Source organism: Dryas octopetala, chromosome 5 (genome assembly GCF_963921425.1).
Source record: "Dryas octopetala chromosome 5, drDryOcto1.1, whole genome shotgun sequence".
Classification (NCBI taxonomy): Eukaryota; Viridiplantae; Streptophyta; class Magnoliopsida; order Rosales; family Rosaceae; genus Dryas; species Dryas octopetala.
In genome coordinates this window covers 7516764-7537850 of record NC_141370.1, presented here as the reverse complement: position 1 = coordinate 7537850, position 21087 = coordinate 7516764, and the positions used below count along the sequence as shown (strand labels likewise).

Sequence of the window (21087 nt, the reverse complement as noted above, 5' to 3'; positions counted from 1 at the left end):
AATTGAAAGAATTTGGAGTTGGGTGAAATTTGGGGTGATGAATTTGAAGGAAATTGAAGTTGGGTGAAATTTGAAAATATGCAATTATTTTAGATAATTTGGCAGTTTCAGGTAACCTAGTTTATGACCCATTATCTCGAGTTTTATAGCTTATTTTTTAATTATTTTTATATGGTTGTAAAGAGGAGATTCATAGCTTCAAAATCAGTATAAGATTGTTAATTTTGATGGAGATTTGATGAGTCAAAAGTAGGGATGAAGTTGACATAAAAATTAGAAAACATGAGGCTTGAGGTTGAAGATGATGAACAGTAAATTAACATAAAAAGACCAAAATAACCTTATTTTTAACAAAAAATGTGACAGAATTAGACGGGAGGTCTCACATTGAAAATATTTTAAAATTCATGTGGCATCGAGTTAAAAAATTTATTAGGTAGTGAAGTGAAAAACAGGTCAAAGTTTAGGTGGGTAACATGATAAAAAGCCTTATTTTATATGTCAAGTTTGAAAAAAATAATTAACATTCTATATGTAATCTAATTACTTATATGCTTAGTGCACCCACAGTCTGAAAAAATAATTCAAAATTCTCTATTTTACCCTTCTATCTCATAATGTACAAAGAACTAAAAATATTTGAAAGTGTAAACAAAAAAACAAAAGCTTAGCAGCTTGACAAGTTGAGGGTCTTTGGGTGTTTCAGAATTTGTGTGTGTTGATGATGGAAGCTTTTCATCCTTTGGGTATGAATAAAATCATTTGAGGCTCTATTGAGTGGTTGCTCCTGCTCAAAGCCAGCCCTGACCGACAAAACACTTCCCTTCTCATCGCAAATTCACTCTCTACTTACAGGCAACATTAACATTAACCTAAATAGGTAACTGGTAAATATACAATAGATAAGATTATGGCTAATATGAGAGATTGTGAGGGGGAATTTTATAAGAGCCTTTAGATTAATCAAACAGTATATGGTTTGTCGGCTTTATGTTAAGTTTAAATTTTAGGATTTTAAAATTTTAAAGTTAAAACTTAACATGCAGCCTCCACAAACTTCATTCTATACCCTAAAAGGGTATAAGGTGAACCTATCGGAAGATGTAGGAGAAATAAAATGGGTTTTGGTAAGGTTTTTGTTTTTAAGGGTTAATAATTTAAAATGAGTTATTTGATAATAAAATAGGTTATTTGTTTTTAAGGGTTAAATATGTGTCATTAGAAGTCTTTGGAGTTAGTGCAAATAGTAAGACTGGGTGAGATAATGATTATAATTAAGCTAAATACATAGGCTATGTACATGGTTCCTTTTCCTCTAATGTAACAAAAAATGATAGCATACCCTCATAATTAGTCCATTATGCAATAGATAAATAGGTAAATAGATAGACCAAAATAGTGATGGTAGATTTGCAGCAATTGACTACCCATGGGAGCTACTTAGTAGTTATATACAAATAGTCAAATCCTTATTAATATCATTAGTGCAGAGTTCGTCTTACTTTAGTCGGAATATAATAAGAGAAATAAAATTTAAAAATAAGTACATTTTGGTATATATCTACAGTTTAATGTTGTATTGTGGAATGGTGTGAATACGAGGAAAATAGGCATCTGTCATGGGTTGGATGTGAAAAGAATCTCATCCATTAATATGTGGACCTGGAGTTTTTAAATTCAAGGATTGTTGCTTATTAAAATCAGTGTTTTCAGACGCAAAAACATGACGCGAGGCGTTTTAGTCGTAGAAGGCGAGGCGTAAGCCTCAACGCGTTAAGGCGTAAGTTTTTTTGGATATATTTTTTATAATAAAAAAATTATAAATATATATATAAACATATATAAATAGGTAAATATATATATAAGTAAATATATAGAACATAAGACCAAACCCATGCTATAAGTATATATATAGAATATAAGTATATATATAGGTAAACATATATATAAATAGGTAAATAGGTAAGTATATATATATATATATAAGTATATATATAGAACATAAAAAAATTAATATTTTAAAATGTTTTTGAATTAAAAAATAAATAAAAATTCTTCTACCTCCCTTCCCCCTCACCCTGTGCATCCCCCACCCCAAGGTCCCCAACCCAGCAGTCCAGCACTATCCCACCCCCACCCCCACCCCTTCACCCTCACCCTCACCCTCACCCGCACCCGCACCCAAGCCCAACCCAACCCCCTCCTCTTCACGCGTGGAACCAGGAGGCACTTCCAAATTGGATGTCTTCTCCGATCTTCTTGGGGGAGAGACTGCGCGGACCGATCTTGGGGGGTGAGCGAACTGGCAGCGCCGACGTCGCCTCTGGTGACTCGGACGTAGACGTCCACCACCTGCGATGGGGCCTCTGGTGACTCGGACGTAGACGTCCACCACCGCGTATGCCTTCAATGCCTTCAACGCCTTGTCGTCGCAAGGCGTACGCCTTCAACGCCTTTCCGTCTCCTTTCAGTTGTTTTACACAGTCCGGCAACGTCGTGCGCAATCGGCCGCCGCCTCGCCATGACTCGCGCCTTGAGGCGCGCCTGAAGCTCGCCTTTAAAAACACTGATTAAAATTAATTAAACAGCCCAATTTAGTATTTATATGCATGTCTTGTATTAATCATGACATGTGCGTGTAATATATATACATGGTATCAGCCATATATGATATATGCAGCGTATGGTTGGTTAACTAGTTCTATACTTCTATTCCATATCCCTAATTAGATGCAGATCCCTAGATCCCCTAATTTGCTTGGTGAATCCCTTTTTTTTTTAGGGCTGCTATTTGCACACTTTTTTTTTCTTTTTGCACACACTTTTCTTTTACATACCCCCTATCTTCTCCCAAAATTTAAAATTTCTCTTTAACACACCCCTCTAATTACCCTAATACCCCTATTTTATACATTTCACACACCCCCTATCTCTCTCCCAAAATTTAAAATTTCTCCTACACACCCCTTCACCCACCACACCTCATCAACTCATACCAAAAAAAAAAAAAAAACATAGCCCCTCCCCCTCCCCCTCCCTCACCTGACCACCTCCCTCCCTCTCTCCTTCCCTCACCGACCACTTCCCTTACTCTCTCCTCCCCTCAGCACCGACCTCTCTCTCTCTCTCTCCTCCCTGCAGCACCACCCTCCTATCTCTCTCTCTTCTTCCGCAGCACCACACTCCCTCTCTCTCCTCCCCTCCGAACACCATTAAAAAAAAAAAAAATTTCAGTTCGGCAGGTTCGGCGGACCAGTGCCGAACTGGGCTGTTTCGTTCGGCACTCATCCGCTGAACAATCCTGTTATATTCGGCGGATGACTGCCGAACGAAACAGCCCGGTTCGGCACTGGTCCGCCGAACCTGCCGAACTGAATTTTTTTTTTTAATGGTGGCTGGTTCTGGGCTTCAAGGTGGAAGACGAGGTGCTGCGGATGGAGGTGTAGCAGCGTGTGGGAGGACAACGGGCTGGGTGCTGCGCGTAGGCAGTTGCGAAGAGGTGGTCACCGATCTTGAAGGCAGACAGAGAAAGGGAGAGAGGAGAGATGGAAGAAGAGAGAGAGAGAGCCGCTGGTGGTCTCTGCTCGCGGGGAGGTAGCCAGCGATGGTAGGCGTGGCCAAGGTTGGCGGCGGCCAAGGTTGACGGTGAAGAAGAAAAAAAAAAAGGATGGGAATGGGGTGTGTACGGGGGGGGGGGGAGATGGGAATGGGGTATATGGGTGTGTGGGTGAAGGGAGGGCCAAAGTGGTCTTTTATTTTTTAGTTTTTTTTTTTTTTTTTTTTTTTTTTTTTCAGAAGGGGTGTGCAAAAAGAAAAAAGAAGGTGTGCAACTAGCAGCCCTTTTTTTTTTTTTCTTTCCTAATGAATTACAATTGTACCCTTCAACAATTCTTTTTCATTTTCATCCATTTTCCAAATTTTAAGTTTAAGTGTAATTCTTAATAATTTTTTATTTGTCTAATATTTCATGAGGATGATACTTGAATGCAGATCTAATAAAAAACAGATGGATCAAATTAATCATTGAAATTCCTCAATGAAAGCTCTATAATATAACATAATATCGCTTAACAAGTTAAATTTAGGGAGACTCAGAGTCTAGTCCATTTTATGAGTCTTTCTTAGACTAAGACCGATAGTGATTTAGGGTTTTTAATTAAGTCATTTTATTTTTCTTTTTTGACGGCTTTATGTTAGGTTTTAACTCCAAGATTTTGGGCAGAAACATGCACTTTACAAAGCCTATTCTACACCCTAGGAGGGGAAATATCCTTCAAATCGGAGAATGACTTTATTATGAATTAAAATGATTTTCTTATAAATTATTATGAATTAAAATAATTTTCATATAAATTTTAAAACACATCTAGTCTCCATCTAAAACTGTTTTTCTAAACGACCTAAGTCTAATTATCTCTTAAATTTATATTACATATTAGCTATTAAATTAGAGCTCCTTTCGTAACATTTTCATATTTTATTTTAAATTTTTTGTAGGCTGAAGAGATAGAGAGGGAAAATATATAAGAGAAATGATGGAGGAAGATTGGAAGAAGATTGCATTAAAAAAAATTTGGGAAGAAAAATTATTGGAAATTATTTTCAAGTTTTTAGTTTTCGTTTTTTTTTTTTTGGTATCATTTCATATATATTTTGATATATTATGTATAACCATAATATCATGTGACATGCTAACATTGTGTTACTAATTTACTTAAATTATAACATGTGTACAATCATTAATATCTAAAACTCTCAACCCTAAATAATATCCTTGAAAATTGTACATATATTATAATTTAATTGAATTTATAATACTATATTAGCATACCACATGTTGTGCTATATGGTGTTACGATAATATATAATAATATTATATATATATAAGCATGGGTTACAATCACTATATATCATATATGCATATAGTGGTCCTGAAAATATAATATCTTACAGATAATAACATTTTATCAAATATTGAATACTTACCACACCAGTTTCCTTCCTCTCAATTCAATTCATCCCCTTCCCCCTCCCCTATAATTAATTGAGCTATTTATGTGTTGGTTCGGAATGTGGCCTCCATTATTTTTGGTGTTTATTTTGTGTTTATATCTAAAACTATATTATTTTAAACTTTTATATAATTATCTTAACTTTCATCATAAATTTTTATTACTAAACTATAGATTCAACAATTAACTCTTAAGCTCCAAAACGACATCACTTTGAATATAAATACGAGTATCAAAATATCATGTTGATGAACAGATCCCATTGCTTATGCACTAGCTACTATTCGATCTGGAGAAGCATGCCATAGCAATTCTCAGAATGTGTTTTTCATGCCAAATTAATTCAATAAGCCATGAGTTCCATGCTCCCACGAGGTTATTATGTAGATTTAGAACTAATTAATAGAAGTCATACTTAGCTTTTTAATTTTGAGCACAAGTTACACATATAATACAGCAATTGTATTTTGTATGCTCTAAATAAATATTAATGTAGATTTTTAAGCCACTTGATATCTCGATGTTTCCGAGTGGAGTGGTTGGTAAGTTAGGTTACGCGTCAATCAATCTTTTTAAAATAAATCATTAGAAGTAGACTCCAAAATCGCATCCCTAATCGCCCTCTTTTTCTAAAGTTGTATGATTGCGCACTGTACACATGGATTTGCATTGTAAAAGTCATCAACCCACTTTTAAGAGTTATTTTACGAGAACTGTTTGTACATGATCATACCTTGAAGACTCTATCTAATTAAATGTGAGACTCGATCAAATTTTATACGTCTCATTTTTAATAGAAAAATAATATATATATATATAAGATGATAAGTTGCTAATTTGATATTTTCTATTAGAGATGTAGTATATTATATGATATGCAATTATTGTTCTTTTAATAAAGTGAATAAAAAATCCACTAAATTGAATTTGGTACATGAATTTAAGAAATAGTGAAATTTTTTGCATTGCTCGTATAATGAGGCACCAAATATATGATATATAATTATATATAAGTTTGTAGAACAAATGTAAGTTCAACGTCAAACCAAACTAAATTAGACATAATTGACTTATTGTCCTTAATTACAAACTAATCAAATTATAAAGATAAGATTTCAACTTTTAAACGACATGAAATTAAGTGAAAATTGGGTCAAACTACATGGCCAAAAAAGAATAAGAAAAATATACTTTAGCCTATATATATAAATAGTCTTATGTATAACTACTTCTGTGCTTATGTGACTCAACAACCAATGTTGGAATGGTTGATCTGGTGGCTTTCCAATATGCCAATTTAGTCAATTCAAATTCAACAAAGTTGTTGACTTTATTTCACTGTGTAAGCCCAAATTCTCACCACGATACCACCCGACCACGAATGTGTTCCTTTTCCTTTTTGGCTTCGAAAAGTATGCATTAATGCTGGTCTCTGTCTTTTTTATTTATTTTTTGAGAAAATTATAGATTTGATTTATTTATTTTATATTTAATTCAATTTTAGTGTATAATCTTTTTTAAATTATATTTTGATCTATTAATTATTCCACTTATTTAATAAAAGTTTAGTCCAAATTTCAATTTTGGGGTTTATAATTTTAAATCAGTTGAGTTGTGTTTTCTTTAATTATAATTGAGATATAAATTATATTTCATCATTTTTTAGTCATATGAACTAATTTGGAGTATTAGAATTGAAGTTAGCTGAAGTTTGAAAAAAAAAAAAAAAAATTATGGGAAAAGTTGTCTGTTTCGGATAACCTATTTTAGGATTAATTATGTTGAGTTTTAGAACTCTAATTTGAATTATCTTTGTATGGTTGTAAAGACGAGATGCATAGCTTTAAAACAATTATATGTTGCTAAATTTTGGTGAGATTTGATAGGGTAAATTGTGGACCAAATTTGAAAAAACAAATTTGAACTTTTATTGAATAAGTGGAACAATTAGTGGATCAAAACAAACTTAAAAACGATCGTAAACCAAAATTGAACTAGGTATAAAATAAGTGAACTAAATCTGTAATTTTCTTTATCTTTTTTTCTTTTACCAAAGCAAAGTTTATGGGGTATTTTTTAAAATAATTTTCTATAAAGCATAAATAACCAATCTCTCTCCCCTAAGTGGGGTTTCCCAAGTTTGCAACTACGTTGACGCTATTCTTCCCGTCAATGACCTCAAACCATCTAGTCTTAATTAAGAGAAAAAAAAAAAAAAAAAACTCAATAAGACTGTTTTTACATATCCTAATCTTATCTTATTGCTCTATCATCCCTAACAACATCCTATCTCATTACTCAATTATCCTTATCACTCAAGTTAACCTTAATGACTTCTTTCTAACTTTGACCTCAAAAAACAAAGGTGAGTTTAGATGAGGAAGTTTAGAGATGCTAAGCAATTTTAAAATGACAGAATTTTAAAAGATGAAATTTAAATTCATAAAATTTGTAAAATTTCTTGTTTGACTAACCTATTAGATAATTAGACATATTAACTCTTAAATGAAAACGAGAAGAAAAAACAATAACAAATAATCAAGCAAAACATTGCCAGCATTGCTTTAGTTGCACGCCTTTGGAATTGAACTGCTTGCGTATAATGCGTGCAAAAGCAGCAAAACATGCATGTCACAAAGAGATCGACCAACCCTCACAAAGTCACAAGTCACAAGGTTGGTGGGCACATAACATCATACCTTAATTTTCAACTAAATTTCAAAGTATAAAATGGCAATGACCACCATCTGAGTAGCTACACCTCTTAATTGGGCATGACTTCTTTGCAAATTACTAATTTGCTGACCAAGCGTAACAAGTTGACCAGCCAGGCTTCTGGTAGTTTACTTTTTTTTTTTTTTTTTTTTTTTATCAACTAGTTATTAGTGAAGTGTTATTTTTCTTCCTAATATTTGAAGAAGTTCTATTTCAAATCTGGCCCTTTGGACAAATTAATAAAGAGAAAAATATAATGTCAGACCCGCCATCAAATATCTTCTAATCTTCTTTCAATGATTTAATGGACATAAAAAACAAAGAGAGAAGATATATTCCAATTGTGCGAGTTCGATGATCAGATGCACAGTTCTTCCTCCAAATATTAATAGGTGTTACTTAGCTTCAATGTTTCATTAATCATCATGATAATAATTACATATATGACATTAAATATTTGATACCATCATTGATTTTTTTCAATATTTGTTCTAGTAAGAGATCACATTCGATACAATATATTTTAACAAAAAAAAATTTCTTCGATACCTTTCATATATTCTTTTAAAATATTGAATTTTTTTTAAATCTAGTTGAAAAAATATGTCTGATAACTCAGTCCATGCGCTACAGTAATTCTCAGCCAAGTCTAATTTATTTTTTTTCATTTTGATCAACGGTGTATGGAAAAGTTTATTAACTAATTTGTAGTATTAAAAATGTTCATTAATTTATTTGTAATTGGCCCAAGAAAATATTAGATACTATTTCTCTTGTTCCAAAAAATATAAAAGATATAATTTTTTATGATACTTAAGATTTTTTGTGACATTTTCTTTATTTCAAATTGATATCAGATATATATATATATTACAAAAAGAAGAAGATAGTAAACGCAATATTTTTCTGATACTTTCTTTTTTCTAATTATATTAAAGAAAATAGAATCATAAATTTATTCTAATCCTAACTCATTGCCACACCTAGTTGATACTTTCATTTATTGTTGATCTAAGTCAAAACTTTCATCATTCCAAATCCAATTTTTCTCAGTTTCAATATCTGTTAATTTATTCATTTTATATTAATAAAGACTAATTTTGAATTTTGAAGTGTTAAACCAAACTCACAAGTAGTAACTTTATACAATACTATAAATTAACCAAAAGAACAAAATTAATAACTTTTAATCATAAAATTCAAACATAATATTTCTCGATATCAATACTATTGTTTATATTTCTAGATCTTGAAATTTAATACCTTACAATCAAGTTTTAATCACTGTTTATTACGTATTTTAATTAGCTTGTGCATGTATTTTAACAAAAATTAATGAAATATTTGTGTGGGATGAATTTGACATGGTTTGGAAAGTAGACAAGCCACATTTGATGAGTTAAAAAAAAAAAAAAAAAACTATGTTAAGTAAGAATGAAAGGCAATTTGGGTATAATTATTTGCCTTCCCTTGACATTTACCAGTATAAAAGAAAATAGAAAAAATTTGATAGCATCCTCTAGTATGAGAAACTTTGCACTTCACATGAGACATTGTCACAAGGTTACAAAGAAACAAGCCCTCAACTTCTCCGCCTTCGCATCTCCTTTTCTTCAGTCACAAAATCCATGCATTCCAGTCCAAAACCTTCGAGCCAAAAGGCGCGAACTGGTCAACCTCTTAAAGCTACGCGTTTCAGACAAACCCATTTTGTACTACAAGACACTTCATGCCCAGATTGTCGTATGGGACTTTCGATATGATGTTTTTCTTGCAAATCTTCTCTTGCATTCATACACAAAATCTGGTTCTGTTATTTACGCACGGAAGCTGTTTGATAGAATGCCTGAGAGGAACTCGGTTACTTGGTCTTCTATGGTTTCTATGTATACCCAGCATGGTAATGGTGAAGAAGCATTGATGGTGTTTTCAGAGTTTCGAAGGAGTTTTGATGGGGAGCCGAATGAGTATACTTTAGCTAGTGTTATCCGTGCTTGCACGCAATTAGGAGGAGTTGATCAAGGTGCCCAAGTGCACAGTTTTGTTATTAAGATTGGTTTTGATCAGGAAGTCTATGTGGGTACTTCTTTAATTGACTTTTATGCGAAAAATGGAGATATTGAAGAAGCAAGATTGATTTTTGATGGTTTGAAAGTAAAAAATGCGGTTACTTGGACTATAATTATAGCAGGGTATGCGAAAAGTGGAAGGAGTGAAGAGTCTTTGAAGTTGTTTAACCAAATGAGAGATACTGATGTTCTTCCTGATAAATATGTGCTCTCTAGTGTTTTGAGTGCATGTTCTGCGCTCAAGTTCATTGAAGGTGGCAAGCAAATTCATGCTTATGTGCTGAGGAGGGGAAAAGAAATGGATTGTTCAGTGACTAATGTACTTGTAGATTTCTACATGAAGTGCGGTGAAGTGCATGCAGGAGAGAAACTATTTAATAAGATAGCAGTCAAGGACCTTATTTCATGGACCACAATGATAGCTGGATACATGCAAAACTCATTTGATAGGGAGGCCGTTAAACTATTTTCTGAAATGGCCAGATTGGGTTGGAAGCCAGATGGATATGGGTGCAGTAGCATTCTTACTTCATGTGGTTCACTTGAGGCTCTAAAACATGGGAGAGAAGTGCACGCTTATGCTGTCAGGTTCAATCTTGTTTATGAAAGTTTTGTGAAGAATAGTTTGATTGATATGTATGCAAAATGTGATTCCCCGAATGATGCAAGAAGAGTTTTTGACTCCATGACTGATCATAATGTGATCTCTTACAATACAATGATTGAAGGATACTCAAGACAGGAAAAGGTTTCAGAAGCACTGCATATTTTCAACGAGATGAGGATTAGATTGTTCGAACCGAGTCTCTTGACATTTGTCAGCCTTCTTGGTGTCTCAGCTGCTTTATTTACCTTGAAATTGAGCAAGCAAATCCATGGTCTGATCACCAAATATGGGTTCTGTTTGGATATATTTGCTGGCAGTGCTCTGATAGATGTTTATTCGAAGTGTTCATGTATTTTAGACGCAAGACTTGTTTTCGAGGAGATGTATGAGAAAGACATTGTAGTGTGGAATGCGATGTTTACTGGATATACCCAACAGCTGGAAAGTGAGGAGGCTCTTAAATTGTACACGGAATTACAGTTATCAAGACTAAACCCTAATGAATTTACTTTTGCTGCTGTAATCTCAGCAGCCAGTAACCTAGCAAGTATCCAGCATGGTCAACAGTTTCATAACCAGCTCATTAAGATGGGTCTTGACAATGATCCATTTGTCACAAATGCCCTTGTGGATATGTATTCCAAGTGTGGAAGCATTGAAGAGGCTTGCAAAATATTTGATTCCAAAATTTGGAGAGATGTTGCCTGTTGGAATTCGATAATCTCAACATATGCTCATCATGGAGAAGCAGAAGAAGCTCTTCTAATGTTTGAAAGAATGATGAAGGAGGGAATAAAACCCAACTATATCACATTCGTGGGTGTACTATCAGCTTGTAGCCATGCAGGCCTTGTGGAAGATGGACTTCGCCACTTTGAATCAATGCCTCAGTTGGGAATCGAACCAGGAACAGAACATTATGCTTGCATAGTTTCTCTCTTGGGACGTTCTGGTAAATTATTTGAAGCTAAGGAATTTATTCAGAAAATGCAGATAAAACCAGCAGCAATTGTATGGAGGAGCTTGCTCAGTGCATGTACTGCTGCAGGTAATGTTGAATTGGGGAGCTATGCAGCTGAGATGGCAATTTTGAGCGATCCAGAGGATAGTGGATCATATATCTTACTTTCAAATATTTATGCATCCAAAGGCATGTGGGTTGATGTCAAGAGGGTGAGGGAAAAAATGGACTATAATGGAGTGGTGAAAGAAACTGGGTGTAGTTGGGTAGAAGTGAATAATGAAGTTCATACATTTGCAGCAAAAGATAGAACTCATCCTGAGACTGTTCTAATTTTTTCAATTTTAGACAATTTGATTCTGCAGATCAAAGGGGTTGGTTACGTGCCTGACGTTACGACACTTCTGATAAATGATTGAGGAGAAACATGGTGTGATAATTCTAAGTGAAGCCAACATTATGAGCTCCCTGATCAACCATGAAATGAAAATTTGCACTCTGCATCTTTTTGGAGTGAGTTTGAGCTTGATAAGAGCTAAATCTTGGGGTTCTCCTAATTTGGGCATTTTTTCTAGTGCATATGACCTTGTAGTGAGTTCGATAACAGGCATCGTCAACCAATGTTGCATCTATTGTGAACATAAAACATAAATCAAGCCATGCCACAGTGAATCAAGAACCCCAACAATCAAGCAGACCCGTGCCCAAAGTCACAACATAGAGGCCTAAAGAAGTTGGTGCATGTGATAGATACAAGTCACCAGCAAAGAATAATAAGATATTTGTCCCATGGAAATGATCTCAATTTGAAAGAGCTGTATTTTTGCTGAATGACACTTATTGAATAGACTTGTTGAGCACTTTTGGTTTTGAAAATTTTGAACACTTTTTGTTGCTGGATGACAAGTTAAAGCAAGTTAGAACAATTTTTAAAGCAATTGATGAATTTCCAAGATGTAACTTTTTTGTGTGTACCAATATTATGTAAGAGAATACATTTGAAGTATTTGCAGGCACTACTTGTATTATTTAAGGAAATTCATTATGTAAGGAATCCATTTAAACATGAATTGAAGTATTTTCATGTTTTTATTATTTAGGTGTGTGTTTGGTCTGTTATATGTGAATTGAATTTAAAAATCAAGAATCTTTGTTGTGGAATTCAATAACCAATTTTAGAAATTAAACATGAATCTAATATGGGAAATGAATGTAAAAATTAGGAAATTTAAACATGAGGAATTGAAATTCCATTGCATTTGCAATTTTTACAACCAAGCTTTCTTAAAAAACAAAAAAAGAAAATCATTATTTATACAAATGCACAAATACATACCACTTCTACAAAATACATATCGTTCCCAAATAGAAGATCACCCCATCTTTTTATCCTACATAATTTGAAGTGGTTTCTTAGCTAATTTTCCAACCTTCAACACCATCTGAATCATCAAACACTATGAAAATATAAGCAAAATAAACATAAAATTATTTGCTCAAACATACAATTAATAATTCTCAAAAACCCTAGTATGACATCCTTTGAAGGCTTACACATAAGAGGATCAATGTTCAAGCGGACGTCGACACCTGAATAAAATTATGAAGGAATGGTAAAGTATTAAAAAATAATTTAGATAGCCAAAGCCTCAAACAAAAATAGACTCAAGGCCCAACCCGTTTTAACCCTCTAGGCTCTATTGCTTAAAGTAAAACCCCCCCATTTCTTTCTGTACCTTCTTCTTCTTCTCCTCGCTCTCTCTCTCATAGACATCACACTTCAGCAATATCATCACTCGACGATCACAATCCTCCGTACACCTCCATTTAAGACTCCTCTCTCTCTCTCTCTCTCTCTCTCTCTCTCCGAGGTAATCTGCTTCAACAATGGCGACTTTGATGCAGAAAATCAAGGACATTGAAGATGAGGTACTTTTCCTGTCCCGCAATCTCTCTTGTACTTTCTCTGCGAATGAGAAACCCTAGAACTTTCTTTATGCTTCGTTTGGTCAGTGAAAAATGAAAGAAAGTGAGAGAAAACTTAAAAAACTTTCGAGACTTATCATTTGTTAGATGCTTAGGGATTTAATAGGTTTTTAAAAATCCCTTTTATGCAGTTTCGAGTCTATGTGGCTTCATTGGAGTTGGTGTATAATGTTTTTAGTTCTCCATAATTAAGAATAAAATTTCAAATGAAAAGTAAAATAAAAAAGGTGAACAGAAAATTTGCAGACTAGGTGAAGCAATGGTTTTTCTTAGGCTCATTTGGATTCTGTAAATCTCTAGCACAGCAGTCAAAAATGGTCTGTAATCTGTATCAACTCAACTCCAATCAAGGAAAACAAAAGAACAAAAAATTCAAATTTTGAGTATGGCTTGTGTTTATCATTGAAAATTTAGACTTTTAAATTAAGAGTAATAGCCTCTGCTGATTTTTAATTTTGGTGATAAAATGTTTTAGGAAACAAAATTTTATTTATTTGTTTTGGTTTTGTGACCTACATGATTGTATAATGCATTTAACAGTTCAAGTTTGATTTATTGAATATCTGTCAAGTTTTTGTTGATTTTGATGTATTACTTCTCAATCAACTGTTGAATTTCGTCTATTGTTTTGGACTTGCTGCTTCTGGATATTTTAGATTTCTTTGAGTAGTAATATTAATTTTTTTTTCTTAATTGCAGATGGCTAGGACTCAAAAGAACAAGGCTACTGCCCATCACTTGGGCTTGCTCAAGGTGAATATTTTCACTGTTATGTTTGTCATTAAAGTGCGCTCTATGGTTATATGCTTTGACAGAAGTGATTCAGATGTCGTTGATCGTTTGTTGCTAGGCTAAACTTGCAAAGTTAAGGAGAGACCTACTTGAGCCTCCATCAAAAGGCGGTGGTGGTGCTGGTGAAGGTTTTGATGTTACTAAAAGCGGAGATGCAAGAGTTGGTTTGGTGGGGTTCCCTTCAGTTGGGAAATCTACACTGCTGAATAAATTAACTGGGACTTTTTCAGAGGTAGAGAACTGTTGATTTATCTCACTGTACACAAAAATCTGTGTGTGGAAAATAATTTGCATTTGCATGTTGAGCATGGAAGCATATAGAGTTTGATTGAGATTGATTATTATGCTTAACTGCATTGGCGTGGTCTAATATTGGGTCGAATTGAACTTCTACTTCCTATGCAATCTGCTGGGATTCTTTACCTGGTTTCCCCATGACCAGATATTCTACTTTTGCATATTCGAGGCCTGATTTAAAAACTTTGGTTTTTAGAAGCTGTAGCTTTCGGTCTAGAGATCTAATCTATTGGGGAAATTCATTCCACAAATGAAAAAAGACATTTAATTGATATAAAGTTTGAAACTTTAGCTGAATTTTCTTCACGGAGATGGATTACTTTATTGAGGAATTCAGGTGCACACATAAACTGATTGAACATAAGTGAGATAAACCCTCTTTCAAATGTAATCATTACTGTGAATCCCCACGAACTAGAAACAAAACAAGGATAGAAAGAATTGATACCCTGCGAAATGTCTTTCCAAGGACCCTGAATCAAGCCTCTAACTACAATATTAGAGTCCCGCACATTAGCATGCTGCCCATATTTTCTTTTGATGACAACATGCCAAAGGGACTCGCTCCAAAGGGAACTTCCATGACCACTTCAAAAGAAGAGCTGTCTTTGCCTATGACCAAACCACCCTTTTCTCGGGAAGAAGAAACAACTTCCCACCATATCAAATGATCTCTGTTTCCTTGTCCAACCTCTTCCCACAAAAAATCTCTGATGAGTGTTTCCAGTCTTTTGGTCACTTTCTTTGGAATTTAAAGAGTGGGAGAGAGAGAGAGTATGTTGGTACACTTCTTAAAACCGACTGAATTTATGTGGGCCTATCTTCTCTTGATAAAAACGTGTTTTCCTATCCTATTTCCACTTTCCTCACTCCCAAAAGATCACAGCTTGGGGATTTCCACCTAGTGGGGGACCCAAATATTTCATGGGCCAACTTTCCAATCCACAGCCCAACCTTGCAGCCAACCCTGTAGTTTTCTCTCTTTTGAATTTATTCCAGCAATTTAACTCTTAGATATGCTTACTTCCAAGCCTGATTTTTCAGAAAAAAAGTTTCAACAACTTTAATTTGGGATTGGGGGATTAAACTTTTAATTTGGTTTGTGTATAGTTATCCTGTGTTTGCGTCTAACATGCATATGTATGTGATATAACTTAAAAGCTTTCTTAATGTTATTATTGTTATTCTTTGCTTCATTGTGCACCCTTGGAATAGGGTTGGGTTGCCAACTAAGATATATGATATCCTTTCAAACTGTTCTTGATCTACTGAAGACCTTGTAATGTGTATGTTTACAGGTAGCTTCCTATGAGTTCACTACCTTAACTTGCATCCCAGGTGTGATTGTGTATCGTGGTGCAAAAATTCAGGTAGGATTATCCTCTATTTATGTTCTGGTGATAAAACCTAGTCTAATCTGTAGTATTTCTTTACCTGTTACCATTTGGATATATAATCTAGGAGAAACCAATGAGGCAATATTTATAACTCTCTCTTATCTCATTTTTGTGTGTCTACATAAATACGTACATTCATACATCTAACTGTGCGTGTGTAGATATAATTATATAAATATAGTTTTTAATGGTCTAACAGTCAACAACATGTTTGTTGTTTTTTCATCAGTTCTAATATTTTTTTTGACTGTCTAATGTTAAAAGAGATTTCAACATTGAAAATAAATGTGCAAATTTTCAATGTGTTTGTATTTGTATTTTATTTTTGAAAAGTGAATAAAATAAAACAAAGGTTTCGTGAATGGTGAACCATTGTGGCAGGTAAAATCTAAAAACATGTTTTCTGAATAAACCCCCCCCCCCCCCCCCCCCCCCCCTCTTCCATCTTTATTCCCTAGACGCGTTAGGGTGGCTGTTAGCCAAGTTAGTGCAGTTTATGTAGCATTTTGTTACCTTTTCTTCTTTTAATTATTCACCTTTTTATCATATATACCTTTTGAGCAGTAATTTTCATCATATCCTTAAGATTTGTTTCGAAAGGGGAGCTGTTACAGTTTTATGCTTTATGATTGGTGTGCCTCATATCCTTTTTCACCATTATAGGTTGGTAACCACCATTTTCTGGAACTCCTATATATTAAATGGTGGTATGCATATAAATTTGGGTGATATCTCTAAGTATCTATACTATACCAAAACATGCCCCCAATCTTCCAGTTTTATTCAAAATGGTTGTCCAAGATTTTATGGACGATGTGTTTCCAAAACACGTCACTCAATTTTGGTATTTAATTTGCAGTTGTTGGATCTCCCTGGAATTATTGAGGGCGCTAAAGATGGGAAGGGTAGAGGAAGACAGGTAATGTGTGATATATGTTCTTCATTGAGCTACCCTGCATGCTGGTGATTTATTTCAATGCACTTATTTCTTATAATCATTTTTTTATTGTGTCTAAATTCCGCTGTTAAATCCTAGGACCCACTTGATAATGTTTATTTTTTATGTCTATACTTTTTTACTTAAAGAGATAAATGGGAGAGATGAGAGGAATGAGAGAGAGGGAAGATAGATGAGAGAAGTAAGGCAGACAGTAGGGAGAGCAGAAATAATTAAAATTAAAAACCAAAACCCCCTTAAATTGTTTCTAGTTCTTAGTATTTATCTTAAGCATCATCCTATGTATTTTCCTTCATCTCTCCCCGCTTCACTGACCCCTTTCTCCTCTCCCACTCCTCTCTCACTCTTTAATAAAAACAATAGAAAAAAGAACAAAAGTGTTACCGCTTAACAGACCCTTAGTTTTCTTAGCGGTTCGTTGTCCATGCAAAACAAAATTATACAATCTGTGGTTAGATGAATAAACCAACAACTGCTGAAGAACTGGACCCAAAAAAAGAAAAAAAAAAACAACTTGCTGAACAAACAAATGGCTAACATTGTCTCCTTACTTAATTTCCAACTCTTCCAGTGGTTTTGGTGAAGCCATTTTTCACATGTAAGTTTACTGATATGGCATCCAGAAATATAGGTTTTGGTTGTTTGAACTGATAGGGTAGCGTAAATATGATATTAGTAGTTTATGAAGATATTAACTAACATATTTTGTAAAATATCTTTATATCTTGTGCATCTTTTCCAGTTGTAAAGCATGCTTGTGTTATATTTCCCTTGGAGGGAATGGTGTTGATATGATTTGTTTGATGTGTTACACTAACGAAGGCTTGAGATATGACAGACATTGTTTGGAATACGGAAAATATATATATATATTTTTTTACACCTGGTTTTGTCTCTGTGCATGGGTGTTCTTTATGTGGTTTTAGACCTGCTTATTGAACTTTCTTGTCACCCAGGTTATCAGCACTGCTAGGACATGCAATTGCATTTTAATTGTTCTTGATGCAATAAAGCCAATAACTCACAAACGTCTAATTGAAAAAGAGCTTGAGGGATTTGGCATAAGGTAATCTATTTGGTTAACATTGCTTTTGGACTGTATAGGTTTGTGATTTTGTTTGTTCATCTTTTCTGTTACCAAATATTGAATATTTTCACCAACAAGGGTTTAGTTGAGTGGTCAGGCCCATGGTTTATTCCCACGTGGTCTGAGGTTCGATTCCTCAAAGGTACCTATCTAGCTATTTGCTAGTGTTTCCTGCCTCCCAAAGATTGCAGGGTTCGGTGGGGTATTTCTGTGTATAAAAAAAATTGAATATTTTCATCACCTAATTTCTTTTTGTGTAACACCGTGCCTTTGAGTTACTTGGAAAAGAAAAGTATCCATTTAGTTGCATACAAACATTTTATCCAAGTGTTCATGTACACACACACACACACAAATACAGGAAAATGCTTACAAAAATGTATGTATGTGTATATCTTTTTCACAGTATCTAGAGCCCTTCTACTCGTTCAGTCTCTTCTTAGAGATTTTGTACTTCATATAATTGGGTAAATGCTTATTCTGAGCAGGTTAAACAAGGAACCGCCTAACCTGACTTTCAGGAAGAAAGATAAGGGTGGGATTAATTTCACTTCAACAGTTACCAACACACATCTGGATCTTGATACTGTGAAGGCAATTTGTAGTGAATACAGAATTCACAATGCTGATATCACTCTTAGGTTTGATGCAACTGCTGATGACCTCATAGATGTGATTGAAGGCAGTAGGATATATATGCCTTGCATCTATGCTGTGAACAAGATTGATCAGATTACACTTGAGGAACTTGAGATTTTGGATAAACTTCCTCACTACTGTCCAGTCAGGTAAGTTTTTATTTATGACCAAAATTTATAATTCCATGGTGGATTATTGCTGCAGAGCCTGGTTTGAGTATTTGAAATTTTTGGATGTTCTGCCACTTCGTCAAGATCCCAAACCTCAATATTATGTAAGAGCTATAATATGTTGGAATCTCTAATTAAAAATGATCAAAAGCCTGCTAGAGGAATTGGCCTAGTGTCCAAGTTTGACAACTCTACAATGCATCAAATGTAGAATTTTCTAAAACATTGTAATTGAAGTATATAGAAATTAAGAAGAGTTGTAATTTTCAATATAGCTTAATTTAGCATTAGGCTCAGTGTTCAAACATACTGCTGTTATACAAAGCATGACATAAGAAATAAGGCATTTTACGAATTCAAATCAATAGTATATAGCTTGTAGTCGTTGATCCAATTGGACTTGGATTGTGTAGGCATCATTCTTTCGGTTTGTTTTTCCTTGGCATTATTTGTTATAAAATGCTGCTGTTAGTTTCTCATAACTTTTCACCATTTGCTTGTATAGTTTAGGTTGGTTCATATATCTAACATCTGTTTAGTATTTTTTTAACTTTAATTGTGTAATTGACCGATCTGCAGTGCTCACCTGGAGTGGAACCTTGATGGTTTGCTGGAGAAAATATGGGAGTATCTTAATTTAACTCGCATATATACAAAACCTAAAGGGATGAATCCAGACTATGAAGACCCTGTGATCCTGTCATCTAAGACAAGGACGGTTGAGGATTTCTGTGAACGAATTCATAAGGATTTCATTAAACAATTTAAGTAGTAAGTACCCTCTCGTAAATTTTCTTAATTTCAAAATTTTTTAGTTTTTGAAAATGATAACATGTACTTTTGTACTCTGGCAACGGGAAAAGGAATTTTAGGTCTGTGCAAAAGTTGAGCTTTAAGGTAGATATAGGCTTCCATGTTTGCATGAAAGTTTCAACTCAATGGTGTTAGGCTATTTTGTAGACATTGAAGGGAATTTTCAACTCAATGGTGTTATGGGTAACATCTTGATGAATCTTCTATTTGTTAGATTCAGTCTAGTAATATTTTCCCCATTCTTCTTATCATAAAGTATTTTTCCCATTCTAAATTAATATCAGGGAGATTGTACCAGATTGCAGTCTAAGACCATGCTTGTTTTTTTCGGGTTTCTGCATTTGAAAAATCCCAAGGCTTAGGGAAATTGCATTAAATGTATTCATTCTTTTGATATAATATCACATATTTACCCTTAGATTATGGTAGTCCAAAATTTTCCTCTTTCATTTTTAATTAAATATTATATTAGAGTTATACCCGAAAAAAAATTATAATAGAGGGTATAGTTAAATGTCTTTTGACTTTTATTGGACATAATTTTGAGACATCCAAAATGTTACAAATGTTATTGGCAATGACCCTTCGACGCCCTCAGAATTTTAGACAATGGCATTGCTTGATCATAGGTGGCCTGTTCTTCCACTATTGGCTTGCATTTCTGACGCACTACTATACAAGATATACATTTTAGCGGGAATTCCTTGTTCTGTACTAGTGGTTCCTGTTTTTGAGACTAGTATCAGAGGACTCTTTCATTTGGCATTATGGCTCATTGTTCCTTTGGAGCTCGTTTTCCCATATTTATTCATAAAAGATAACTCTGAGCTTTTTGTTGCAGTGCTCTGGTTTGGGGGTCAAGCGCAAAGCACAAGCCCCAAAGAGTTGGCAAGGTTGACTTTTTATCTCGATTCAGCATGCTTATCTTTCTGGCTTTTCTGCTTGCTAGTACTTGGTTTATTACTGTTAATGAATGTTCATGTGCTAATTAAAATGCATATTTGTTGCTTTGACACCAGGAGCATCTGCTGGAAGATGAAGATGTTGTTCAGATTATCAAAAAGTTGTGATATGGTGGGAAGTCAGAAATTCTTACAACCTTTAGTATCAAGATGTCATTACAAGACTAAAGCTTTTGAGATAAGGCTTTTCTCCCCTACCCTACCCTAGATCGTTTGTACTTTGTAGACCCTACATCACTCTCTTGTCTGGTTTTTTAGTTTTAGGGGTAGGTAGAGCTTGAGTTGGCTTGATAGTAATCTAATTTGGCACCATTTTGAGGTTCACCTATTTTTTGGTCATATCAAGAACTGCTTAGTTTGTGATAGTAATAAATCATCTATTACGAAATTGAGAGATTTCATGTACCAAGGAAACTAATTGGAAGACGTTTGAGTTAGCAACAACTTGGTGTTTAAGAATTTAAACTCGCACTTGCATATTTCCGAGGCTTTTGGGGTTATAATCAAAACTAGGACTTTTCATGTCCTTATACTAAATTGTGGATGTTACTATACGATCTTAATGTTGTGTTTGGCTCGCCGGAATATTTCTGGAAATTGATTAAAATAGGAAAGTAGCTGT

At 34.2% G+C, this 21087-nt stretch overlaps 2 protein-coding genes across 2 annotated transcripts; both read left to right on the top strand.

The window, feature by feature from the left end:
* Positions 1 to 9251: 9251 nt before the first annotated feature.
* LOC147283917 (Tetratricopeptide repeat (TPR)-like superfamily protein) lies at positions 9252 to 12396 on the top strand. The gene has a single exon (XM_086245032.1). It carries the CDS (start codon positions 9252 to 9254, stop codon positions 11781 to 11783), a length of 2532 nt encoding a protein of 843 aa, XP_086101158.1. The 3' UTR covers positions 11784 to 12396.
* A 689-nt stretch (positions 12397 to 13085) lies between these two features.
* Positions 13086 to 21002, top strand: LOC147283916 (GTP-binding protein-like protein). The gene is made up of 10 exons (XM_086243638.1): positions 13086 to 13293; positions 14050 to 14103; positions 14201 to 14374; positions 15738 to 15809; positions 16696 to 16755; positions 17751 to 17860; positions 18370 to 18669; positions 19270 to 19461; positions 20345 to 20396; positions 20523 to 21002. The coding sequence occupies exons 1-10, from the start codon at positions 13252 to 13254 to the stop codon at positions 20571 to 20573; spliced, it is 1107 nt and encodes a 368-aa protein (XP_086099764.1). The 5' UTR covers positions 13086 to 13251; the 3' UTR covers positions 20574 to 21002.
* Positions 21003 to 21087: the final 85 nt, after the last annotated feature.